Here is a 19,157-nt window from a genome sequence, read left to right on the forward strand (position 1 = left end):
GGTGGGATTAATCAGAATGACACAGACATGCCACAAATCAGAGCTCCTGTTGGTACATTTGGAGGAAGTAATCAGATTGTGTTACACGGTTTATTGGACAATACAATAAACAAATCTAATGAATCTAATTAATAACTCCACATACCCTATCCTTATTAAGGATGTACAATAAGCTCATTTGGGGAAACTAATATAATTATCATGTTGCTTAATTATTGTACCTTTTAACATATCCTCATTTATCTTCTGTGTTTATGCATGCCTACAGCAAACCAGCAAGATGTCAAAAATCTAATCTGCAGAATATATCACAAAATTTTCCCGCGTGTAGACGACCGAACTGTCTAAATGCCCAAAAGCAACACACTTTCAATCATAAATTTCCTGATGTCAGAGATATAATCTGGAAATCGTCCACTTCAAGGCAAAAGAAATTTCCCCTGAGTGCTACAAAACAATCGCATGTCTGTAAGACAGTCAAGATACAGACAGCACACACAAATCTCACACACAACCTCCCTATCTAATCAGCAACCCGGTTAAACACACGCAACACAAACACACACACACACACACACACACACACACACACACACACACACACACACACACACACACACACACACACACACACACCACAAGAAACATAAGCACTATTTATGTTGTTCACAGCTCACAGAGTTGATTTGGTTTATTTTGCTGTTGAGCATTACATCACCTGTGGCAGCCTTGTGTTGACAGAAAAAAAAGAGAAAATAAATAAATACAGTAAACTAAGAGGGGTTTCACATATGTGGCATTTAGTACGTCTGACTTGGACCCTGCTGTAGTTTATTTACTGTAGGAAGGTGAACACAACAATGGCATTCAGGTGTGCACCAAAACAATTCAGGTGCTCTTGGTTTGGTTCCACATGAAATCTAGTCCTGCTCGGCAGCATCGAGAAAGCAATTCAACCTTATTGGCCCAAACGGAGGAAGTGAAACAAACATGCCTTGTATTATAGGAGGCAGGATGCTAAACAGACCCAAGGTACAAACCGAGCCAAAATAATTTTCAGAAATGTGCTGAGTTCTTAAAAACTGGACAAAAAAAACAACAAAAAAACAGAAAAGTTTTTTTGTGTTAAGTTTTAATTTTTACACAGCGTGGCCCAAAAGGCTTCTATTTTGCATACATTTCTAATTTAATACCATTTTCATGACAAATTATGTTACTGACAACTGCTTGTGTGTAAAGTAGAATTGTGGTCTTCTTGCTACTGTATATATTGAATATACTTACTTTCTTATTTTTCTTGTTTTAAATGTTAAACATAAAAAAGCCTGTTTATTTCATCTAGAAAATGAAAAACAAATAGTGTCAGAATTTTATATTTTATAATTTATTTGATGTATACATGCACTTAGCAAAAGTTTGTTTACCTTTTTTCTCATTACTGCATTTCTATCCAAATATATATGAGTAAATCTCCTCTCAGCTAATATTTCTGGTTGATTTTACAGTATTTTATTTGCGGTGTAAAAGAAAATAGTACTTTTGCTCTGATTTAGACAGGCAATGGTTTACCCTTGACACTTGGTGTGAAAATGCTCTAAAAATACAGACGTAAAACACAAATTAAGTGGTTTATACTTTAACCCATAGTGTGCACATTATTTTCCTATTCATGTTGTCATACTAGTGTATATGGCTCTAAGTCTGCCCAACTATTTTCCCACAATTCACATGGTGCACTCTTCCAAAGCACCTCTCCCCTATGGCACCATTACTACCAGACAAACATCGTAAGCACTTGATGTTTCCTCTATCCTTCACTACATCTTCTATTCTCCTTTTTCTTTAACCGGCCTGAAAGCACCACATTGAGCAACCTCTAGCTGTGTGCATAGTACAAAAGAAAAAAAAAAAAAAAACAAGAAGATTTAAAAGGGTTGTGTTAGGATTCCCTGGCATTGCTACCTTTAAACACATAAAATGTCATTAGACTAGGGTTTTCAAGCTGCTTTAGTTTAGTGGTCAAATAGCGTTAGAGGGTCATAACAAATCGGCTGAAATGATTACATTCAAGTGACTGACATTTAGCTCGGAGGCTCATCTTCTTGCTTTAAAAGCAAGCCTTTCCTACTCTGTCTCTTTTCAAAAAATAAAATGCCCCAAATTAAATATAAACAGCTAGACTGTGTGTAATACCTTTTTTTGCCAAGTGAGTAGTGTGCTCTTTTAAAATTGGCTGCGTGTTTCAGAATCACTTAATCGTCATTAGCGTTTAAAGAAAATGTTGAAAAAAGTCGGGAAAATCATTTCTCTTTACTAAACATGAAAATTTTATAAAGGCATTTTCTTGAAACATTAAAATTGTGGCTTACTATGCAGTTAATCTATAAATTCATATGGTCCATTCAGAAATATTCAATAAACTAAACGAGTGCAAAGACACTAAAGATGGAAAAAAAGTAAAATTACAGGAGTGTGAAATTTGCATCTGGGAGTTTAAGGACTAAATTTAAAGCACAGTGTTGCCCAAAAGTCTAACTGAATTAGTAATACAATGGAGTCTAAAAACATAAAGAAACAGAAAGCAACATAAGGTTAACTGATCCTGGTCAAACTGTTATGGAGACAACGTATCATACCGCTGAATTCTCCTTCGCTCAGGGATCTTCAGCCACTGTGCATGCAACAAGGATGTGTTTAAGGAATGAATCAGAGTTTCACAGGGTGCCACTCATTGAGGAAATGAAAGTAAATGGAGTGAGACTTCTCTCCATTGTGATTGTCTAGCATATCAATCAAACCTTCTCTAGTGCGGATAGTTTCAAAGAATACCAAATGATCTTGAGGAGAGACTGTGGCACAGCATTGATATGCATTGATACGTTGTGTTGTCAGTTCCACAACATCAATATCGATCAATCAAAACAAAGAGATGCAATGACAACGTTCGTACAGTCTGAAAACACAGTCTGAATTTTATATGAGAAAAGTAAAGCGCTGTAAGAGTTCGTAAGCACTGGCAGAAATGTTGTCCAGGGCAATAAAGGTCATGACAAGGGACTGGTATGGTGTCCACTTCAGAAACTAAGCGGAAATGGATATAATGTACGTATTGGTCTATATCTTAGTTTCTTTATATACAGTAAGCCTGTCAAAATATAATCAGTGTTCTGAGATTCACATGTTGCATAGCTGATAAAAAATTCTAAGCATTTTTACTGTGAGTTTTATTATCAAGACACTTTTGAAATCATTTATAGAGCTAAACGCAATTGCTAACATCTAAATAAAATTCCGACTTTGGTTATCCTCTAGAGAATTTGAGAGGACAAGTCAATGTAAATGTAAAATAAATAAATAAATAAATAAATAAAAAACACAAAAAAAGTGAATTTAAACACATCTGAGAGCTATGAGACTGATACCAGACCTAGTCTGGATTGGATGAAAACAAGTTTAGAGTCTTAGAGAAAAGTTTTACATTTTGAAGGCTATATTAAACAGCCCTCGATATTGGGCAACACAAAATAAATAGCCATGCTTCCACTATACCTATATACCTATACCATGGTTTGTTACTAGTGAGCTACGTAATCTATAAGGGATCATCTCATCGGTTGTACTTTGAAAAGGTTAATATAAAATTGGACAAAGTTGAATCTGAGTGAAATCGGATAATTGAGCAGCAAATCCATTGTGAATGCTGCCCAAGGTGGTGTTGGTGTTGTAGAGAAACAATGGCTTGGCCAGAACAAAGCATTTTCATTCTGTTCATATGTAGGCAGCCTACGATGCTCATCACAAATCCAATGCAAAATTCAAAATCATTTCAATAAATGAGAGCGCCTTTTCCAAGCTAAGCTACTATGAGTCTTTTACTATTAATAACTATTTAACTATTAATCTTTCCTTAACCTTAACCCCAAGTTCAAACCTTTTAACAAAAGCACGTCCTTAACATTCATATTCATTCAGTGATGACAGATTTGTCCATGACCAGTGTCATTCTGTGCATCTGTTACCTGGATCCATGGCCATCTGTCATTTTCGGCAGCCGTCCAGGCGTTCACCAGTCCCTTTTTGTTGAGCCGGGCGAAGTATGGGTACCACTTCTGCAGACCAAAAAGAGCACGGTGGGTGGAAGAGGCGGTGATCTGCTGGTTGGAGATGATCCCTCCTTCCATACCAAGTGGGCCAGAACATTCTGGGCAAGACACAGATAAGATTTATGAGAACATTTTGAACCTGAATGTTAATTATGTGAAGGTTAAAAAAAAAGAATTTAATCTTGTGTGTTTAAGAGAGCATATAAAGTTAGAACATGGACAAATCGATAGCCAGTGTGAAGATTTTGTGTCCAAAGAAATAAACAAGAGAAAAAAAAAAAAGTACAGGGTTGCCATGGCCATTGTTTTCCAACCTATTGAGCTACTTTTAAACTGTTGCTGTGGGTTGAAATTTTATATATATATACATATATATATATATATATATATATATATATATATATATATATATATATATATATTGACATAATGCATGATATGTGTTAACTGTGTTTAACTGAAATGTTTGTATTGAAATATTTTACTAATGCTAAATCTGTGCTAGATGATGAGACACAGTAAGAACACTTTGTGAGGGAGGACCTCTGAGACTGATACTGTAAGTCTAAGTATGAGTAGCTGTTTCCATGGTAACCATATTGGTGGGCATTTTCAATATTATGGCTAGTTGTTGTTATTGTTGCTGTCCTTCAGCTGCTCCCTGTTTGGGGTCGCCACAGCAGATCATCTGATCTGCATATTTGAGTTTGGCACAGGTTTTATGCCGGATGCCCTTCCTAACGCAACCCTCCCACTTTATCCAAGCTTAGGACTGGCACTGAGGATTAGCCCCTTAGATAGTATTGTGTCTAATAAATAATAATAAGTACCATATGGCATCTACAGAAGCTTTTTCCACTGATTAAAAACATATTAGTTATCTTCAATTTAAAATGCCTTTTTTTTAATTGTTTTTTATATAAGTATCTAAAAGTAAATTTACATTTACAGCTTTTGGCAGACACACTTATCAAGAGCAACTTACAACTTACAATTGAGGGTTAAGGGCCTTGATCAGGGACATAGCAGTGGACGCTTGGTGAATCTGGGATTGGAATTCAAACTTTCTGATCAATGGTCTAACGCCTTAACAACTAAACCACCACATCACCATTTCACCATTGCGGGGTCACTTCCAGAGTTCAAATTAAGGTCTGCATTTGCTTTTCCATGTTTGATTTCAATTACAATACTAGACACCTATGAAAGACACTATGCCTCCTGGCAAATTGTCAAAATACGGACAAAATATGGACAAAATGCAGTAAAGAATTTGGATGTGAAGAATGGCATTATGGATTGGCGTGATGCTGATGAGACACGACCGTGGTGGGTCTCATCGGCAAGAACGATGAGTCAGCATACAGAGAAGAGGTGACACATCTAACTGCCTGGTGTAGAGCCAACATACCATACCTGCCTGGTGTAGAGCAGTGGCACCCCCGGAAACTTTTAATAGGGGTGGCCAGAGGAGGCCACAGAAAATCTTGGGGTGGCACCAAAAAATAAAAAATAAAATAAAAAATCAGTGTAGTGTTTGTTATACACAGTGTAGTGTGTGTTATACTTGTTTAGTTTTGTTTCTGTTTAATGTAACATCACCAATCATCTTTTTTGGTGGCTGCAGCGTGTGCTTGATTTTATTTATTTATTTATTTTTCACGTCATGAACTATTGTGAATTTCCATTATGCATTCAAATTCAAATTCATACTATGGGTGGCCACAGGTCCGGCCAGAGTTTATACAGGGGTGGCCGTGACCACCACTGGCCACCCCTTGGGGGCGCCCCGGTGTAGAGCCTGTCTTTGAATGTTGATAAAACTAAAGAGATGGTTGTTGACTTCAGGAGAGCACAAGCAACCGCTCTCCACTGAACACCAAAGGATCCACTGTAGAGATCGTCAAGAGCACCAAATTTCTTGGTGTTCATCTGGCAGAGAACCTCACCTAGTCACTCAACATCAGCTTCATCACCAAAAAAGCCAAGCAGCATCTTTACTTCTTATAAAGGCTGAGAAAAGCCCATCTCTCTCCCCTCATACTGACCATGTTCTACCGAGGGACCTTTGAGAGCATCCTGATTAGCTGCATCACTGTCTGATTTGGGAACTGCACCATCTCGGAACACAAGACCCTGCAGCGGATAGTGAGGAAAGCTGAGAAGACCATTGGAATCTCTCTTTATTATCACAGACATTTAAAACAACATGCTGCATCCACAAATCCAACCACATTGTGGATGAACCCACACACCCCTCACACACAATCTTTACCCACCTGCCATCTGGAAAAGGGTAGCGAAGCATTTGGGCCCTCACGACTAGACTGTGTACAGTAACAGTTTCTTTCCACAAGCCATCAGACTCCTCAATAACTGAACTGAACTGTACTGAGCACAAAACACACACACAACTGTATGGACTGCACTGAACTACATCAAATAAACACTCCAATATTCCAATATACATCGATGTCTAAAGCACCACCCATATTAAATTGTTTACATGCTGTTTTTGCACACTGTTTTTTCCCTTTGCACATGCTGTCTTGCACACTTCAGTCAACTGCTGTTTTGTACAATACATTACAATACCTCATAATTGCTGTTACTATATTAAGTGTTTATTCCAGTATTTCTGCACATGTACTATAGGACATAAAGTATGCACACTGGTTGGCGCTATGTTGGTGTAATGTCTGGTATTGTTTTGTCTTGCAGTGTTTGCACACTGGAGCTTTTACTTGCTCAGTGGACTAGAAAATAAATGTATGATTTGTCCATATTTAGAATAGTCACACAAATTTCGTCTTTCTGCTGTTAGTCATGTGTGTAAACGACCTTATCCTGATCTGAAGATACAGACTAGCTACACATATTCAGGTTATTTGGGGCTAAAGAACAGAAATAACACCGAGACATCTTTTCAGGTGCATTATCATCACTTGTAGCTTGTCATTTTTCCTGCACCACCTGAGTCACAGTCCTTGTTTGTCTTGTTTCCAAACACACTTCTCTTGCTTGTTTGCTCCTCAGTGCCATATGCCACCATTTTACTCAGTGACAAGCTATCATCATCGATGTTTCCTTGCTCTTGTCCTCCAAGGCAATGCTCTTAACCTAACATGAATTTAGCCACTTTGTTGAAGATGAGTGCTTTTGTCTATTGTACCAGCATATCAATGACAGGCACTGTGTATTAAGTCAACAAATGCACACTATTGAGCAGGAGATGGAGGATTCTTAAAAAAAAAATAAATAAAGAAGAACCTGGAATGAGAGGCTTTTAGGATAGATCTATGTCTCAGAAGAGTTTCTATTCTTTCACAGACCGTCCTTGAAAGCCAATGGCTGTTTCTTTAAACATTTTATGCCTTCTATGTTTTTTTTTTTTTTTTGAGGTCATTCACATGTAATAGTGATGCTGCAATACTTAGGAAAGTGGGAGTTCTACCCTTGAGATTGTGGGGTTGAGACAGCATATCCTAAGTCATTAAAATGTTATAATAACATATGCAGCAAAGCAGCGGCTTTAAGGTTTGATCAACATTTTCCCAACCAACTCATTGCATGTGGATTTAACCAACCAAATAGGACTTTCCAGGTTTACTGTACATGATGTAAATGTTATTAGATACTACAAAAATCTCTCCCCAGACTTGGTATGTTCTACACTACATGCCGTCATTTATTCATTGATGCATTCCCAGTAACGGCTTTATCCTTGTCAAATTTGTGAATTAAGAGCCACGCATAAAGAATAAGAACCCTGGAATAAACACCAGACAATAACAGGGCACTATGTAAACACGCACACACATGCAAACCTAGGGACAGTTTAGGGTCACCAGTCCAAATACTGGCATATTTTTTAAAAATCCTTAGAAGAACCTTAGAAGAAAAATCAACACAGACACTAACCTGCACTAAAAGCTAACAGTAGCTGTGAGATTGCCCTGGCATGAAATCAGTCCTAATCAACTGTAGTGCAGTGTAGGTGAGTTAATTTTGCTGAGTGTATAATAAAATTAATAAAGATTAATAATAATAATAATAATAATAATAATAATAATAATAATAATAATAATAATAATAATAATAATAATAACAATACTAAAATTTATACTTATTATTATTATTATTATTATTATTATTATTATTATTATTATTATTATTATTATTATTATTATAGAATTGTATATATAATAAAATCTCATTAAGTTGCATAAACTCATTCTAGCCCTGTAGGTCCTGATTGTATTGAAGACTTTGTTTTACTAACTCTATAAAGTTACATGGTATGGTGGTTCTCTGACAGATTTATTAAGTTGTGGTATCAGTGGGGTATTGTAGAAGATGAATAGCATAGATTCCTTAAGCCTGTGTTGCTAACATTTATTTTTTTTCTTTTCTAGTGCATTGTTTTGCAATCTGTTCAATCTGGGATCCAGTTATGGAGTTTTCAAAATGGTGGTTTCTGACTTGACAATAAGTTATAAAAAAAAATTGGACACATGCTAAAAAGCTTTATAAGGCCTATATTTTCTCTCTGTGTGTTAAGAGAAAAGATTTAATCATCGCTAGCTTTCTAAAAACGTTTTACTGGAACTCCGTTTTTCTGAAAAGGAAAACGTAAAAGGTTCTACAGTACCTGAAACAGTGTAGATTTCCTCCATGAAGCCTTTTTTAGTGCTCTTTGTATTAGCTCCAGTTTACAATTCAGTAAGTTCCTTCAATTAGCATTCAATTCAAATTTAAATTATCGCGCCTGAATTCGATACTACAAACCTAGTGTAGCCTTATATCCTCTTTTCAGCTTGTTAAACAATGTGCTTTGGTGTGTAGATACTTGGCAACAGAAACTGAATGCTTCCCGAGCTGGTCTTATTCTTGACCACAAGGAGAATGAGCTGGGCAGTAGAGCATCTAAAAAAGCTTGTTTGCTTCTTTTGTCTTGTTAAATCACTTAAGACTTCATATAACCACCCGTACTTTTTTTTTATTGGAGCCGTAACGGCACCAGTGACATTTTCTGCATCAAGCTGTATCAGAAATGTCCTTGAAACAGGTTCTTGCTTTGTGTTCTTGTCTTGTCTTGTTGTTCTGAGGTTCTTGCAGTGCGTTCCTTGGTAAATGTTTGTTCGAAATCATGTAAAAAGGTCAAAATAAAAATAAAAAAAGCAGTTCTAAGAGGAAATGCCTTTCAAAGCCTCACTTATACTATTACAATATTGAATGTCCTTAGACTACAGGATGTGTGTGACATGCAAGAGCCAGCTGTCTAGGCTTTCTTTGTGGCTAAATGTAACACAGATGTAATGATTTATGTTTGTAACCATGCTATAAAACAAATGTACATGAGATAGACAGGGAAGACTGAATGGATTCATTACATTAGATTTATTTACATCTAGAATGTAAAATAAGTTTGGGTTTCTGTTAACAGAACTTTTTTTTTTTTACAAAGGATTCTAGAAATATAGCTAGAAAACGATCAGTTACTAAGTACAGTTGTTATAACTGAGAAAGTTCTAGAAACTGTAAGATTGAGTGTGGCAGTAGGCAGAGCTACAGAAGACATATGTACTGTATGAGCTAATACTCGTGCATGTGTTCATGAAGAAGACTAAATAACGCATGCTGGAACAAACGTGCGTTGTTGCCAGTACTCATCTTCCTCCAGTTACTAATTTAGTAACACATCCAGCATCATAGAGTGTCAGTTTGTATTTTCAATTTAATTCAATTCAATTCAATTCAATTTTATTTAATATTTATATACTGTAGCACTTTTAACAATGGACATTGTATCAAAGCAGATTTACAGAACATGAAAAAAAAAACATGATGCAAAGATTAATATTATATAAAAGTTTAAGATTAATATAAGACTTATATTTAAGCGTGTTTGCATTTATCCCCAATGAGCAAGCCTGAGGTGACTGAGGCGACTGTGACAAGGAAAAACTCCCGTAGATGGAAGAAAAAGAAACCTCGAGAGGAACCAGACTCATTTAGCTGACACTGGAGGGTGTGATTATAAATTGTTATAAACAGCAACGAATGTTATTATGAATAATGTCCTTTCTACAGTCATATTTTGTGGGTGTTTAGCTACCATTATTCTTGGTGCTTGTGTTAAGCATTTCATTTAGATTATATAAGAAACAGCAGTAGCCAAAAATGATCGGCTCTACAGCCCAATATAATTTATACAAACCACTTCTGTTTAAAATGGTATTTAAGTTTGATTCACTATCTGTTCACTCACCAGACGCACCTCGTTCTCTGCTACGTACATATACAGAATTTAGCAGACACTCTTATCCAGAGCGACTTACATTTTATCTAATTTTATACCACCGAGCAATTGTGGGTTAAGGGCCTTGCTCAGGGGCCCAGAAGCAGCAGCCTGGTGGACCTGGGGATCGAACTCACAACCTTCCGATTGGTAGTTCAGCACCTTATCCATTTGGTAGGATAAAATGAAACCATGGTTGAATGTTTGATAGTTTGAAAGATTGTTAACGTTTTTGTACTTTTTGCAATATTTCTTACGTGCTGTAAAGCCACTTCGCGACAATGTCCATTGTCAAAAGGGCTATACAAATAATTTGTAAGCAAGACCCATTAGAAATAGTTATAAAGAGCATAATACTTCTGTTTATTTATGAATCTCTTTATTCATTTGTGGACTGCATGCACGATTTTAATGAAATACAGTACACTGACAACCAAATGTCACTCTCTATTTTTTCAGGCATTGTCAAGAACAGTCATTAGTGTGTCTCAGCAACACACTGTCATAATGCCCTGCAGGTCACTGACATAATGTGAATCCAACCAAGATCAAGGCATAGAAAAATAACTAGGACCCAGCGAGAGTGGTGACTAATGAACATGCATTTTGACACAGCACCCAAACAATAGCAATGATGAGACACCTGGGCAGTGGGGAAAAAAGAGGAAGATGAAAGGTCTGATAGCACTTAGGAGATTTCCTACTGTTACTGTGTGTGAATCTATAGAGCAGGAGGAAAAAAACATTTTATATCAAAATAAAAAATAGATGCAAATGTAATGAGTTTACCTGCATGATTAGAAACAAAAAAACAGAAGCTGAAAAAAAATCTATTTGCTTATTTGTTTGCTTTGCTTCTCTCTCTTTTTTTTTTTTTTTTTTTTGCTTTTATAATCTTTTTTCCACCCATTAATGGTATTTCGGTTAGTATCGCTTTCAAAATAGTAACCGTAGTTTTATATGATTGTATCTGTGTAAAGAATGACCATAAGAAAGATTACTATTGTACGGTATTACTGTAGTCACACAATGATTGTGTGTCTGTAAAATGTACATTTTGATCAGCTCGGATCTGGACAGCTGAAACATCTACACCTCCACAGCTGCTTTCACACAGCTGAACTCTAACTTTAACAAGCTGCCTGTCAGGACCCTGGCCGAGGTGGATTGGAGACAGACCCGTACGCAGGATAGCTTCAAATGAAAGGGGTTTAATACATGAGGAAGAACAAACATAAACCACAACACACGGGGAACTAACAATATCATCAATGAAGCCGTGCTGCCTAATGCAACGCGGCTCACATATATAGCGACACGGACAATCACACACAATGGGAAACAGGTGTGATGACCGGGGAGCAGACGTGGACGGGGCAATCACGTGACAACAAACAACAAACGCACATGGCACCAAGTCTGTGCTGATCCCTAACGGATCCGCGCTGATCCCTAACGCTGCCACACCAAATGGTTGAACTGTCAGCGCTGCAGCGAAAAAAAGGATCAAACCTCCGCTATCACCTTTACACTTTATACGAGATATTAATGTGAACTTTCCGTAAGACAATGCTGTTCGGATTGGAAAGTTTTTAGGATAAGTGAATTATCTTTAAATAAAAGCTCATTGTCTCAGATTATAAACTTCAAGGTTCAACTTCACACACTGAAGCGTTTTATCCACTTTATGTAATGTCAAATAATTTAAAACTTTCAATTACACTACCATCAGAGCTTCTGACCAATCAACACAGACACTTCTGACCAATCAGTATTGATGTGGTACAGTACGTTCAATTCAATTCAATTCAATTCAAGTTTATTTGCATAGCGCTTTTTACAATGGGCTTCGTCTCAAAGCAGCTTTACAGAACATAAACAGAGAAGAGAAGTTAAACATAAGGAGAAAAAAGAATTAATATAGTAAAAAATGAAGATATATATATATATATATATATATATATATATATATATATATAAATATATATATATATATATATATATATATATATATACATCATATACAGTAAAATCTTATTGGTAATAAAACATCAGTAGCATCAGATCCATGACTCCATTTGCATTGAGAGCTTAGGCTCTTTTACACTAAGTACTCTTTCACACCTTTTAATCCATTTTCTGCGTCTGAATCAGAGCAAAATTGATACATGTGGTTCATTTGTAATTTGGTTTGGTTTGTTTTCCTACTGGTTTTGTCACCTAGCTCTGAAAATGCATGCCTAAAACCTCTTCATTCACTGGTTAGAGAGATGACAACGGAAAAAAAGAAAACAAACCTCCAAAAGATGAGAACATGTAGCCACACTCAATATATTACATTACAGTATATTACAAAATGGTAAAAACGATCAGTTTATTTTCTCTTTTCATTCATCATTCTCAATCTCATTTCACATCACAGTTCTGCAGCACTAAGCTTTGTCCTCTTTCTCAGTTTAGAAGCTCACAGCTACAGAAAAATGTTTTTTGCAACCCAATACACAAGAAATGTTTTGTTCACTTCCTGTATTTGTGGCGATTCAGGATCGACTCGCTTTCTTGTTGCAATCGAACTGCGCTAGAGATTGATTGGAACCGTACAGAGTCGGCCTCAGGGAGATGGTCCGGTTGTTTTGGTGTGAACCTTTGTTCGATTGCTGCACAAACACAAACAAATTGCACCAAAGAAGAAAGAGTTGAATTTAAATGCTCTTTACATTGCACCTAAGACTGTACAGTAGATTGCAAAATTGACGGCAACTGTTGCTTCAAATTTAATATATTATCAGTTTTTCCATCTGAATCCGAAAGTGTGTGTGCTTTTAGTGTGTGCGCTTCATTCCTCCTTCATCAATGAATAGTGTGGTTCTTTTTTGTTTTTTTATAAATTCAGTTTCAGCTTTTTTGTTTTCTTCTTACAGGTTTCTTCAAACTAGACGAACTACAGAAGGCCTCTGAAAAGAAAGATTAACCTTGTTCTTTTCCCTGGAAATTTCTCTTGGAATGTTTCAGAAAAATGTGTTTGTCAGACTGCAAAAATCATTGCTGACATTCATTCATTCATTTTCTACCGCTTGTCCGAACGTCTTGGGTCATGTGCCTATCTCAGGCTTCATCGGGCATCAAGGCAGGATACACCCTGGACGGAATGCCAACCCATCGCAGGGCACACACACACTCTCATTCACTCACGCAATCACACACTATAAGCAATTTTTCCAGAGATGCCAATCAACCTACCATGCATGTCTTTGGACTGGGGGAGGAAACCGGAGTACCCGATGGAAACCCCCGAGGCACGGGGAGAACATGCACACACACAAGGCGGAGGCGGGAATCGAACCCCCAACCCTGGAGGTGTGAGGCAGTAAGCCACCGTGCCCCCCATTGCTGACATGATTTAAGAAAATTTCAGACAATTTTGATGATGTGTCGCTTTTTACTCAGGTTTTGTGTCTTTCTCATGCTTGGCACTGCTTCCGGTTTACTCCTTGCTGTGTAGGTTTCAGCTTTTGCTCATATTAAGTGTCATGGATGACTCGGATGGCTATTTCCTGCCTGTACACCAGGGACGTTCCAGCAGGGGTTTTTACTAAGTGTCTCATGCAATGTGTCTTTGTTTTCCTTTAGCGCTCAGTTGTATGTCCCACCGATCCTCATCCCCTTCCGGCCTCTGCAAACCTGTCCTTTATGTTTCTCTAATTACCTGCCCCATTTACACCAGTATCAGTCTTTGTAATTGTGTGCCTCTTTTGTTCTCAGTATCCTGTTTTTGTATTCAGTTAGTTTTATTCCTAGTGTTTTCCTGTGTTTGTCATTTGTCTTTTTTTTTTTTTTAAATAAAACCCCAGCCTGACTTCCATCTCTGCATTTGGGTCTGGATATTGTCTAGTTAGCTGACATGTTATTGTGACTGTTAGTGTGTAAATGACTTGTCTCCCTAAGCTCCAATTGAACAGCAGATCAACTGTATAAGATCATTTTATTTTAAGACCCCGAAATGCAGTAAAAGAAAGAAGCAAAGAAAAAAAAAATCTGAAGCTGAAAACACATCATCGGAATCAAAAGCTATTAGATTTATTAGATACTATCACATTGTTCACCTCCAAAGACCGCTCTAAAAAACACCATCATCCTTTTATGTACTTTCATTTCAGAGCATAATTCATGGCCTATTACATACTAAAGAACTCAGATCATCTAAAAAGCTTTTTTTTTTACTTTCATATGCTGAGAATGTTAATAGGTGTTAAAATAAAAAGAGAAACTAATTACAAGAACTAAAAACAGTTCAGTAAAAAAAAAAATAATAATAATACTTGAAACTTTAAATCAACATGACAGGTGGAGGCTTTGCACCTAGAGGCTTCAGATGACCATTGCTTTAAATAGCTTTGATTTATTATCTATTAAAAATAGACAGAAATCATCATTTTGCCATACTGATAGATAAATTGAAAGGACATATAAAAACGTCACTTGAGGTTGGAGCTATCCATGTCTATTAGCATTGTAGCACATCCAATAATGGGGAAGCTTTTGCATTTCTGTGCTCTGATTGTTTAGGGCTTCACGTAGGGCCTTCTGTTGATATACATCTTCAATTCAATTTGTAGCGTGACAGCTCCCTGCTTTCCCCACACACCAGGTGCTGACTGCTAATATTTACAGAGGTAAAATTCTCACTAGCTCCGAGCCAATTCATCTCAATTGTTCAGCCCTATTTGAAGGGATCCGATCTGTTACAGTTTCAGTCTCATCCCTTTTTATCCTTCAATCAAAAGTCGGATTTGTGAGGAATCAAAGCAAAGAAATGCCATCGGATGAACAGCCGTTTTCACAACATGCTTTCAGCAGACTTCGTCTTCGTGACAAATCCGTGAGTTCAACAATGTCAAAACAATACACAAGTTCATTTTTCTTTTCTTTTTTTTTTAAACCTAATCTTTGTGCTTTTCATTTTTTTCACAATATGAAAATCTAAAGATCAAAAGTCTCCTTTTTTTAGACTCCGGGTGACTCTAATTCTTATATTAGCATATCAGCTACAGCTATGTAAGCTTTATAGCACAGTTATAAGTGCTGCATCACATTTATAAATACACTACTGCACCATTGTGACAATAAGTGCTTCTATAGTAACATAAAACATGAAACTCACTCAGAACTTAGATGTCCATAAATCCTATGGTAAAGGATACATTTTACCGCATGGCTGCTAAAGGGCTAGACTTTCTTAATGCAAAGACCACGTCAGGTATGGAGGCCGTTTCAGAGCAGTAAATGTAAGACTTTAATCGTCTTGTCAGTCAGATGTAACAAAATGGTGCCAATCTATTTCACTTGTAATCAGATACCTGGGGTTAACCAGGCTTAAAAAATGTTAGAACGTGTGTTTGAGATGCGTGCAACAGAGAAACATATTCCAGAGCAGCCTTTCATTTTCATACAAAATTTTTTCTACTGCAGTTTCTTTGTTAATCCAAAGCAATCTGCTCTAAACAAACTTTATGCCAGCTCACAAGTTGACATAAGCCTTATATAAATCCTGCACTATTGCATTATAAAATATTTATGCAATACTTATAAATGTGTTATGAAGGCCCAGTGTTGGTACATTTCAAATAGTTTTGCACCTTATAACTGCATTAAAAAAAAAATCTCTCCGGTGTAGAGATTCTACACTATACTGTATTATACACTTCCACTCTATATCAGCCCTTACATTTCACAGTTAATTTCTGCAATTCCAGTTTCAGAGAAGTTACTTGAAAGGTTCATATTATGTCAATGTTTTTAAACCAAATATGTGTCTAGAAATTGATACTGTCCAAGAGCACTGCAACACTGATTCCAAATAACATTAGCAAGTCATGAGACACAAGCCTTCCGGGAAGACTTTCCTTATCGCCTCGGATTTGTTTTCCCAGCTGAGACTCGGTGTTGACGTTTCCCCTCTGCAGATGATGATCTTTAGTGAGGAGCTGTGTGAGACGCTCACACACTGACCTCGCCACACAAGTCAGCAGTCATCCCTAAAGACAGCACTGTGCTGCCATGACAGCCAAACCCGTTTCCCAGCAGGCCGAGCTACAGACTCGGCAAATTAGAGCAGTCATCAAGCTCACACTGCTGGGCCAGGAGTTACGACAGAGATAATGGTGGGAGAAGGTGAGAAAGTAGTGGGGTTTCCATCCACCAGCAAATTATACATTTGTGCACAACAAAAAATAAATGGGGAAAAAGACGAAATGAGCAGAAAAAAGTAGTATATTGGATAAGTTTGCTCTACATAAATACATGACTATGTATGTACAGTATAACATTAACACCGGTATCAAAAAAATTCGAATTGAGGCCATCCTTAAAAATATTCTTGTTTGCCGTAACCCGACTGACCCTGTCAATTTAGGACCGACTCAATTTTATTTATTTTTTGCTTTAAGTCCGACCGACTTGCCGGTTGTAAATTTGCGTTAAGACCGACCAATTATTATTATTTTTTTTACTCTTCAAACAACTAATACAAATGCAATACAATAATAATAATTATTATTTTAGTAAGTATTGTAAATATTTAAATTGCCTAGGCCTACATACAAACAAAGGCTACGTTCTTTCTTTTAAATAAAAACCTGTGATATCTATGTTTACACTATGGCCTGTGCGTTCGTCATAATCTCATTCACTGTCAGAGTCAACGGTTCGCGCTGCGGCTGCAGTAAACAAAATGTTCGCGGTCACCGTTCAAAGTCATACGGGTTCGGGCCCCATAATACGCTGCTCGACACCGCTTTAAATTGGCACGAACTTCTGGAAAAACTGTGCCCAGCATCAAAATGAGGTTTGCGATGATGCGCCCGAAGGCACGGGTTGAAGACCCAGTCAGTGACGTCACGAGTTGCTAATTTGTTTAAAGTCATACCTACGTAATCACCATCACCAAAATTGTACTTTTTTTTTATTTTACATTGAAACTTGAAAAAAAAAACCACAGACCTGCCTACCGACCTTTTTTTTTTTTTTTTTTTTTTTACTGTTACTGCAAACCAAAATATTTTTAAGGATGGCCTGAATGCGATTATTTTTTTTTAATGTAGTAGAATTGCAATGCAAAACAGATTCATGATTTTTTTGTAAATGACTGAACTATGATTACTAAGAAAATAAAAAATACTCCATAATCTGGTGTTCTTAATAATAATTCAGTCAGCACTGTATCAACAGAGCACTGGGTCAGAAATAGCATGAAATCATACCAGCTTAGATACATCAACCGGGATAACGTCTTAATATTTGGCACGGAAAAGGTCTGATTTTATGGTGATGTGAAAGCTGGCAGCCAAACAGAGGAAGAGAGAATAAAAGTGTGTGTGTGAGAGAAAAATATACTGTACATTATACATTTTTTGGGATCTAGTGATAGTCAGCTCAGGTTAATCATTTATTTGGAAGTGGTGGTGAGTTTCAGGTTATATTAGACAACATTTAAAGTTTTGTTCTTTACATTGGGCCTTCGTGAACGTCTGAATGCCCGTGTCTACAGTGTAACATTAAAGCAGAGCTGCACTTTTCCATTCAAAGCTTATAGCCTAGCTAGTATTATGTGGCTAGTTCATTCTATTTCACTTAACTTTAAGATAAACTTAACACAGTTAAAACAATGGATTACTTTAAGGTTCAACTTTCATAAACTTGAGTGAAATATCCAAACTTGTCACGACAATTAGAGTTAAAGAGAAGAAACAAGTCTGCATAACTTAATCAGGCTATCATATTTTACAGTGTATTATCATAAATGAGCGATGCACAGACACTGTCGCTTTACCAGGCAGTCATCTCCAAGCTAACCAGTGGACAACAATTAATCAGGACATTTTATATACATTTTACATCAAGATATACGATTTTAAATACATGTTCCACAAGTCTATAATCTATGTGATCAGGGCTGTCAAGTATCACGCATTGAGAGTGACAGTCACTCATTTCAGCCTTTTCTCACGCTCTCACGCCACACATTGTATTTGTCACACAGAACAACTTACTATTCATCATATATATAATATACCGCACCGCTGTCTCTACGGGCAGGAATCAAGCGCGTTCTTAGTCAAACCTGACACTTATCAGCCAATCAAAAAAAGGCTACACAATAGCCAATCAGAAAATCAGCACTATTGTATATGGGTAAGATTTAACACAACAAACAATGAAAAAAGCATATCCTGAAATTGTTCAGCATCTTCCTCGTTCACCCACAGAGAAAACCACTGGAGCTGCGAGCATCACTTTGAGCACAGTGTCATGATCTCCTGTTGTAATGTTACAACAAATTCACAACTTGTTTGACACAAACAATGACACTTTGACTGCTGTTAGAGAAAGTTTCCCAGATAATCAGCATGAGTTTTTCATGAGTGTCTGTAACTTTCCAACAGTTTTACAGCCTGTGTTGTACTGTAAGTTTACAGTTTTACAGCCTGTGGGGGGGCTAGACATATTTAAAATGTGTCACTCTTGCCTGTCTTCAAAACTTGAGAGCCCTGATGTGATGGTTCAGTAAATTCTGACTGTTCAGAAGTCTGTAGTGAGGATTTGTTTGCACTACATGCCTCAGCACTCGGCCCCGCTTTTGAGTTTGTGTGATCTACTGCATCACTTCACAATAATAACACTTGACCAAGGTAGATCAAGCTGAGCAGAAATTTCACAGACTGAGTTTTGGAAAAAGTGGTATCCTGTGATAGTGA

At 37.0% G+C, this 19,157-nt stretch overlaps 1 protein-coding gene across 2 annotated transcripts in view; it reads right to left on the minus strand.

The window, feature by feature from the left end:
* Positions 1-19,157, minus strand: part of edil3a (EGF-like repeats and discoidin I-like domains 3a) — a 170,278-nt gene that overhangs the window by 40,598 nt on the left and 110,523 nt on the right. For both annotated transcript variants that reach the window (XM_027138617.2, XM_027138616.2), the window contains exon 5: positions 4,020-4,201. In XM_027138617.2, coding sequence (XP_026994418.1) covers positions 4,020-4,201 — 182 coding nt within the window. The remainder of the gene's footprint in view (positions 1-4,019; positions 4,202-19,157) is intronic.

Source organism: Tachysurus fulvidraco, chromosome 9 (assembly GCF_022655615.1).
Source record: "Tachysurus fulvidraco isolate hzauxx_2018 chromosome 9, HZAU_PFXX_2.0, whole genome shotgun sequence".
Taxonomy (NCBI): Eukaryota; Metazoa; Chordata; class Actinopteri; order Siluriformes; family Bagridae; genus Tachysurus; species Tachysurus fulvidraco.